This window comes from Papaver somniferum, chromosome 8 (genome assembly GCF_003573695.1).
Source record: "Papaver somniferum cultivar HN1 chromosome 8, ASM357369v1, whole genome shotgun sequence".
Taxonomy (NCBI): domain Eukaryota; kingdom Viridiplantae; phylum Streptophyta; class Magnoliopsida; order Ranunculales; family Papaveraceae; genus Papaver; species Papaver somniferum.
Window position 1 is genome coordinate 72,842,091 of NC_039365.1, and position 9,099 is coordinate 72,851,189.

Below are 9,099 nucleotides of genomic sequence, written 5' to 3' on the forward strand. Positions count from 1 at the left end.
CAGTCCGGAACAGTTGTTCGCGTACTCTGTTTACGAACGAGACGACTAAGCCAAAGTCCGGAACTGTGGTTCGTGTAATGTGTTTGCGAACACAGTGGTAAGGTTCTAAAATCGGTAAGTATTTTTTCATATTCATGAACTCGGGTTCGTTTGCGAACTAAATTCCCTGGAACTTTAATGAAATAATGTATGTGAACTTGTTTTGAAAACCATAGCATTATGTTCATGAATTGGTTCTTGTATAGTACTTTGTACAACTACAAACCAAACCGAATATGTTTCAAATTGTTCATGGATATATTTGTATGAGATAGTGAACATTTGAACAACTCTATTGAAGCGAATTTAGATTCATTTTTTTTTATCTATCATGATTGATTGATCATCGTATTTGATCTAGAAGTGTTAGATGAATATGGCTAAACTATAAGTGTTCATATGACTAACTTCGGTTAACTATTATTGAGCCAACGGTTATACACGTTTAGGTACGGTTCATCCATATCTAAATATAGGTATATCTCATTTGTGTATCAAGCTAATATCATCTAACGATGGAGATTGAATGCTTAGTTTCTAAGCAGACTTAGCTTGAATCTTATATCAGGATTTCATCTAAAGGTGAATATTGAATGCTTTATTACCAATCTATCTTATCTTTGATTGTAAGCAACCCTGGTTTGAACGACTATATAAGGGAGAACTCTAGCATCTGGGAAACATAATACCGACACTTTTATGTGTGCTAGTTGCAAACTAGAGTCGATTCTCCTTTAACCTAGGTTTTCCAAAATCATTATTAGGTTAACGACTTGAAGACTTCATTTGGGATTTGTGAAGCCAGATCCAACTATTTTCTCTGTAGTTGCATTTTCTGATCTTACTTTTTCTATCATATTGAGTTTTATCTTCTCTAAGATTTGCTCGAGATCCATCTCTGATAGGTAAGATATAAAAATTAATCAGTTCTTCGTCTCAGACCTTTGTGATTCCGCAATAACTTCTTCTGTTAATCAGTTAGGTTATTATGAGGTGACTAATATTTCTAGGCTGCTCTTCGGGAGTATAAGACCGGATTATTAATTGATTTTACTGTTCACCTTGATTTATCTAAAGACGGAAACAAAACCAAAATAAACATATTTGTGGGAGACATATTTGTTTATAAGTCTTCGACTTTGTGTCATAACAACTTTTAGCTGTGGGTGAGATCATCTAAGGAAATCACGTGCGCAGATTCATGTTGGGATTCAAGAGGCGTAAGGAATGCGACTATACCTTAATATCGGTGTGAGACTTGGTTAGGGCTCAACTACATTTGATTCCGAAGTTAACTTGTAGTATGCTAGAGTCTGTAGAGGCTTAATACATTGTGGTGTTTAAATCTGGACTAGGTCCCGGGGTTTTTCTGCATTTGTCGTTTCCACGTTAACAAAATTTTTGGTGTCTGTGTTATTTTTTTTCCGTATTATATTTTCGTTATATAATTGAAATATCACAGGTTGTGCGTGGTTCAATCACAATTGATAAATCCAACATTGTTTGTTGGACACTCGGACATTGGTCTTTCGTACCATCCAAGTTATTCTCATAACAATCAGGTTCACGGATTTTTATCTTTTTGATTTACTGATCGTATTGAGAAAGATATAAAAGCTCCTTAATATATATCCTGATTGAGACTCAGTAACTTGGTGCTCTCTGAATTATATTGGAGTTTTGTCCATACAGATTTCCGATCGAAATAGTTGGGTGTGGTTGTTGTACCTCCGCATTTTCAGAAATCGATAGCAACAGACAAAGTATAGATAACCTTAAAATCTGGACTTATGCAACCTGAAGCGCAACCTAGGTTATTATCCACCTCATAAGTATAAAACTTGTGGAATCAACAAAGTTTGAAACGAATAGAACTTTGATGATTTTTATCTATCTTGATCAAGTGTGTAGCTCAACAATCGATCAAGATCGGGATACTCGAGTTATCAAGAAAATATAACTGGACCTCGTTTCACGAATCCCTATGAATTCTTTTTAGTCGCTAAACCCTAAAAGGGTTAGGAAGAGGACGACTCTAGTTACAACTAGGACACACCATAAAGTAGTGTCGGGATTCAAAAATCCCAGTTGCTTGAAGTTCCCCTTTTATATACATTCAAAGTATAGGTTGCTTTAGGTTTAAGCCAAGATAGCTTTGGAACCAGGCAATCAATATCCACAGTTAGATGAATCTTTGAATTGATTTACATAAACAAGATATACACTCTGGTTAGGTGAATACGTAACCGAACCGTATATAAAGACTATGTTCAAGGTGGTTAGCTGAAACTAGCCGATTTGAACTTATAAGCTTAATATTCATTTTCATAAACACTTAAGACATTAACCTTGAGTCACAATCATGTGAATGAAATAAGTCTAGTGTTTTTGAAAAATTAATCAAATGTTAATTATCTCGTAGAAATAATTTTATTGCACTTGAAGATAATCGACATGGTTAGTAGATGTACAAAGTACAAATACCTTAGCCGTTCGTGAGTCAGGTCAGTCATAGTACGTGTACCGGTTTGTAAACTATTAAGCCAAACCATGTTCTCGAATCCACATAACTATTTAGGTATGTGTACCTTAAGACTATGAACGGTTCCGGAACCCACAAAACTATTTTGGTATGCGTATCGGTATGGATATACAACCGATTTTGGGAACACAGAACTTTTTTGGTACGTCTACCAGTATAGATACCAAACCGGTTTCGTGACAACATTTCCTTTACGGTTTGCATACGGGTATGCATACCGATCATGTTCACGAGCTAAACATATTTTTTACAGGATGTGCATAAGGATATGCATACAAAAAATCTACAAGTTGACATATAGCTAATCTGCTACATGTACGGGTACATGTAATACGGGTTCAAACTTATAACAGTTTTCCCAGTTTGTAAGACTAAAAACACTGTCTTGTATATGAATCTATAGTAGTTCTGTATATCTCTCTCTAAATCGATTCGAAATATTCCCGAATAACATTAATGATACATGTCACTGTTCCATGCTATTTTTTAATGATAAAACCTGAATCATGATTTTGATTGCGAACAATAAATTTTCCTTAACCAAAATTCATCAAGTATGAACAAATATCCATTAAGCTTAGGCATTATATTTCGAGAACTAATTACCAAGATAAACTTGACTCGAAATTCTTGTATATGCATGATAGTCTAATTAGTTATGCGACGGCGTCTCAATGATAGAAAAGTGAATATAACTTGAGAAATAGGTGGTTCAGTCTTCACTTACCTTTTGTTGATGACGTTCTCCAAAATCTCTGGTTGATCTTCGCATTCAAATGGTAGAACGCAATGATGATTGTTGTGACCCAATGTTTCTCAACTACATTTTTATCCTAGTCTGAGACTTAACTAATTATAAATTAGAAATCAAGATATAGTTTTGACAACTACATTCGGCAACAAGCTTGAGATAGCAACACTTGTGAGTTCGACCGATCAATGCTCTAATAGATACTAAAACATGGATTCCAGATCTTGTTAGATCTTTTTTCACACCTCAAAATGCTAAGAATATCCTTGAAACTAGGATACCTCTCTCAGAGAATGACAGACTTGTAAGGACACACTCTAAGAATGGCCTATTCTCTATTAAGTCTGCTTAAAAAATCATTTCTGGCCAGATTGATTACATGAATAATACCCAGTAAGACTTTCTATAAGTCCCTACAGAGACCACATTCTTCCTAAAGTTCAGATATTTATATGGAAGTGTGTCATGAGAACATTCGCCTGCCAAATCAGTTCTCTCTAAGTTTGTTAATGGGAATGATTCCTCCTGCAGTATGTGTAATTCTGGTTCTCTTGAAACCCCTTAGCATATTATTCTTCATTGTTTGTTTGCTAAGTCAGTCTAGTCCCAAACCCCTTATGCAGACCTTATTGAGCAGGATAGTGATTTCTCCATCAGTCTTCAAGACTGAGTTATCAAATGGATTTCTGATAATAACTTGAAGGATAAGGCTGGTGCTGTTTTTTCAATTTCCTGAAGCATATGGTAGGACAGATGCTCCTATGTCTTTCAGGGGAAATCTTTAAATCATCATGTTAATGCAAGATTAGATATTAAACTAGTCAATGACATTGAGACCTATTTGTGCAATGTTGTTTCTCAAGAATCAAATAATCTTGATTCTGTTGAAGAGAAAAATCTCTCTACAGTTATAAGTTCTTTGCCAAATAATTGTGTTTTTGTTTTCAGTGATGCTGCATTTGACAAGAATACTAACCTGTCAGGAATTGGATTGGTTATGAATAATACTGCATGTTCCTTCATTGAATACAAACTCAAAGCTGGGATAGTGAGAGACGCTGAGGAAGCTGAAAGTCTGGCCTTATTGGATGCGGTAACATTGGCAAAGGATAAAAGCTTGGAGAAAATGTGTTTTGTTAGTAACGCTAAGTCAGTGATTGATTATTTTAATTTCAATAGTAATCAACTATTTTGATACAATAAATTAGTCCTAGATGATTATAAAATAATTATCTCTGGTATTCAATTCGTAAATTTGAATTTTTATGTAGAAATCATATTATTCAGCAGGAGGTCCAGAACTCGAAAGAATGAATGGGAAATGTCCTTGATTTTCTCAATTTTACAACGTAATCTCCTAAAGTTCAATAAAATCTAATTTTTCCTAGCAAATAATAAAATAAAATAAAAAGTGGTTCTGTTAAGCAGCCTCCCAATCAATTTAGTACCACTTACATAGAAGCCAATCCAAAAATTTTGACCGGTTGAAGCAAATATATACCTTAAACAGTGCGCACCGTCAGATTATTGAACTTGGCCCAAATGAACAGCAAAATCTTCAACGTCCCGCGCACTATGTTAAGTTGTAAACTACGTGGGAATACAAAAACGAAAACAGCAGAATTTTTTATTGAGTAGATTTTAACCGTTCAAACCCGAGTTAGTAGGAACCTTTTCTCAATTCTTCCACCCCGGCCTCTCTGTTTTGTTTTTCTTATCGTCATACTCGTATAGCACCAGCCTGGTTACAGCCCCTTCTTGAGAAGGGGCGTATCGCCCTCAAACCCCCTATCTCTCCGATCTCTCTCTTTCTCTCTCTAACCTATCTTCCCCATCTTTCTCTCAACCTCAATGTCTGAAACATCTACACCATCATCACCATTAACGTCTACCCAGTCTCATCAGACGTGCCATGGTCGAAGAATCATCAATACCAGTTTCATCACCATTAGCATCATCAACATTATCGCAATCATTAGTAAGCAATATCATATTACTATTTTCAATAGCAGATTTAACAACCCTTACTTTCATTTCGTCGATCCTTCTTCTCTCATTTTTTTCAATCTTTTTCATTCTCCATTTTCGTTTAAAAAGTCATCAATCTCAGCATCTTAAGGATTTCAATTCTCTCTATACAGTTAGAATCCTTTTCGTTTCTTTCATTTCCTTTTGGGCTATCAATGATATATTACGTCTTCCTTATTTAATCCCACCTTATTTTCTTTCTTTTTTGTATAAATTTCCTTCTCTTAGCCAACAAGTTAATCTCTGTAAAGCCCATATCGTACTGTCTCAAGGGTTTTTTCAACCTGGGTTTTTGATTATTCTTCTTTTTCTTGTCAATATTTCTGCTAAAAAGAAAATTAAAAAAAATATTTTCTGTAGAGCTATTTTGGTTTTATTTTCAGTTTGTATTCCACTTTTGGCCTTACAAATTTTCTTTATTTTCTTTTCTACTCGATTGATTAATTATCCTGAGATCTTATTCAGAGGATTTCAATTAAACGGTGTTGATGGGAACATTGGGAAGGTAATATGTACGTACCCATTAATGAGTACTATAGTTTTCGCAATATTTGGAATCATTTACATGATATTGTTTACATCAGCTTGTTGGAAAGTTTGTTCTATCGTGATCAATAAAGGCTTGAGGGTCAGAATATATCTATTAGTGATTACAGTCTTGTTTTCAGTTTCCGCACAAATTCTAATTCTTACTGCCTCAGCGCTTTGGAAATCACATGAATTACCATTTGATTGGTTAGGATTTGTTGTATTTCTCAGCGGATTATTGTGTGCTGTTGTTGGTGAGGGCATTTTGGTCATTAAGCCTATTGCGGATGCTTTAGCCGTTGATAGCCAATTTTATCGCTGCGACAACGACTACCGGTTGTGATGATGAACAGTGTATGCTTATTGACAAGAGAGATTTGGACGACGACCAGAAGAGGTATAGGAAGGAGAGGCAGAGGGGGAAGGAGAAGGAAGCGTAACCTTACCAAAGGTTTTAACGAAATTAACTTGGTGGTCATAGTCTGGGTGGTCAGCTTGAGGTTGGCCGTTTTTACCGTAATTAAAATGAGAATTTCGCGATGAAAATGTAAAGAAAACAAAAGATAGAAGATGAGAAAGTCTGACTTATTTTTGTTTGGTCGATCATTTTATACACACAGGTGTAACGAGCTATTGGGAACCATTACCTCACATGTCACAATCCGGCGAATGAAAATTATACCAGGTTAGAAAGCAAAGTCTGTGGGTCTTGGGTGTCCTTGTATGGTCGCCGGATCCGCTCAATTTGTTTGACGCTTACATTTTCGTACTTCTCTGTTCAATTTCGTACGTGGGAGTTTATTCGTGACACCGTAGAATATGTAGTGATCTTTTTGAAGTGATTCGTATGTAATTTTCTTTTTCCTTCTCTTGTGTTTTGTTTTTGTGAAGCAAAGAAACCAACTTCTATTAAAAATAATAATTTAAATATTATTCTCTCCTTACCACGTATAATGGCGGAGAGACAATTTTCTTAGATTAAGAAAATTAATTGTAATTTATAATTTTTTATGTTTTTTCTTGCTTTATCCTTTGTCTTATTCCCAACATAATTTTCAATGTAGCATAAACAAAGGGATTTGTGGAAAAAAAATTATTTTGGAAATAGGATTCCGCTTATCGAGTGGGACAAGTAAAATTCAAAATTCCGCCAATATAATAAGTATGGAGGGAGTATAACGCAAAAAGAGTTTTCTTCGCAGAAAACTTAGTAGATTCTTCATCGACGTAGAAAGTTTTATAAGCTCATAAATGTTATAAGAATGAGGAGGGATCCATTTACAGTTAGATCTGACAAGCAATTGTGGGTGTTAGATGGTGATTTTTAGACGGTCCAGATTCTGGTAATTCTCTTGTACCTATATTCATGGTATCAATGGTACACATGCTCATGATGTTGAAAATGAGGCTCCTGCCTAGAATCTCGTGTTTGTACGAGATTTAGGTGAGCTCGTGTGAATTTTAGTGAGTATTTTTATTTATATATATAAGCAACGGCCTTCAAAAAGGTTAATGATCCGCCTCAACAATTGGTAGAAACCAAATTAGAGGTGCAGATCAATACATAGTACAATTTTTTTTTAGCCCATTGATGTAGCGCATGAGAAATAGAATTACATAACCGAGGTTGGAAATTAAATAAAGAAACAACTTGTTAGAGCAATGCTCGGGTGAACCTACAAGTTTTGCTATCTCAAGCTTGTTATCAATGTTAGATGAACAAAACTATATCTTGATTTATAGTCTACTAAAGTCAAGTTTTGAACTAGGATTAGAAGTGTGTAGCCTACAAAACTATATCACACCAGGGTTAATGAATATCCCATCCCCCACAATCCAAGAGATAAAAGGTATATGAAGTTCTTGTATCGTGTGCAGACATTTCCAAGTCCAAAAGCAGCTACTATGGTATTTAACATTTAAAAAATCAGTTTTAGGAAAATATTTGGCTTTAAGGACAATACACAACAAACAATTGGGGTTTTCAATAATCTTCCAAGCATTTCTAGCCTATATAGCCAAGTTATTCAGCTCGGCTTTCCTAAATCCTAAACCTCCCCCAGAATTGGAGAGCGTAGAATATCTCAACCAAGCAAGTATAATTTCTTATCTAGGATCCAGGATTTCCCCCCACCAAAATTTGCAGATCCGGGAATGCATCTTCCTACAAAAGTATTTAGGGATAAGAAAAGCTCTCATCTGATATAAAGGGATAGCTTGACAAATGCGTTTAACCAAAGTTGTCCTAGAAGCCTGGGATAAAAGTCTATGAAACCATGTAGATATTCTAGCATCCACAGCTTGCAAGATACCCATATGAGTTTGAATTTTAGAAGTTTGAAAAACAATAGGAGTATTAAGTTATTTTTCTCCTAGATCACGATTACGAATATCAAGGATGCTAGACAACTGACACATTAAGGCTCAGAAAGTTTTTTGCTAAACAAAATTCAAAAAATTCAAAATTTATTTCCTGGCTTAGCTGACGTAGGATGTTTTCTCTAGTGAACCTTTTATTTCTCTTCCTAAGAAGTTTTCTAAACTGTCATGTGATTAATGAAACTGAGTTATCAAGATCTCCATTTGAAAATTCAGGATCAACAAGATTGTTCACAGAGTTGTCAACGCTTTCACTTTTAAGATTTTCAGTGTTGTTCAGTGCCTTGAACGCAACATCCTTTCCGACTTTGGATTGCAATGTATGGTCAAATATCTTTAACTTTCTAACTAGGGTGTTTCTGGAAAGTGTTGCAAGGTTATTTCCTTCCATGATGGCATGCTTCTTAGACTCGTATCTTCCTGGTAAAGATCAGAGAATTTTCATCATAATGTCCTTTTGGGGAATAGTCTTCCCCAACGCATAACATGCATTAACAATTCCATACACTTTTTGATTAAACTCATCAAACGAATCTTCATCAAACATACAAAGAGTCAGAATTTAGGTTTTGAAGCCTAGCTTCTTTTCCAGAGGTATCTCTTTCGAATACGGTTCCTAAGATATCCCAAGCATCTTTAGACCTATTACACGAAATAACATGGTGCTGGAGATCTTGGCTTATGGCGTGAATAATAGTATTTAACTCGTCAGAATTATGCTTTGCAACACTTATCTCGGTTTCACTATATTCTGCTAAATATTTTACAACAGTGTTTCCATATCTAACAACTGTCGGAGGATCGTATCCTATTGCAACAAGTTTCCATGTCT

General features: G+C 35.2%; 1 protein-coding gene across 1 annotated transcript; it reads left to right on the top strand.

The window, feature by feature from the left end:
• The first annotated feature begins 5,035 nt into the window (after positions 1-5,035).
• Positions 5,036-6,870, top strand: LOC113302182. Its single transcript, XM_026551034.1, has 2 exons — positions 5,036-6,388; positions 6,509-6,870. The coding sequence occupies exon 1, from the start codon at positions 5,245-5,247 to the stop codon at positions 6,229-6,231; it is 987 nt and encodes a 328-aa protein (XP_026406819.1). The 5' UTR covers positions 5,036-5,244; the 3' UTR covers positions 6,232-6,388; positions 6,509-6,870.
• The last annotated feature ends 2,229 nt before the right edge of the window (positions 6,871-9,099 follow it).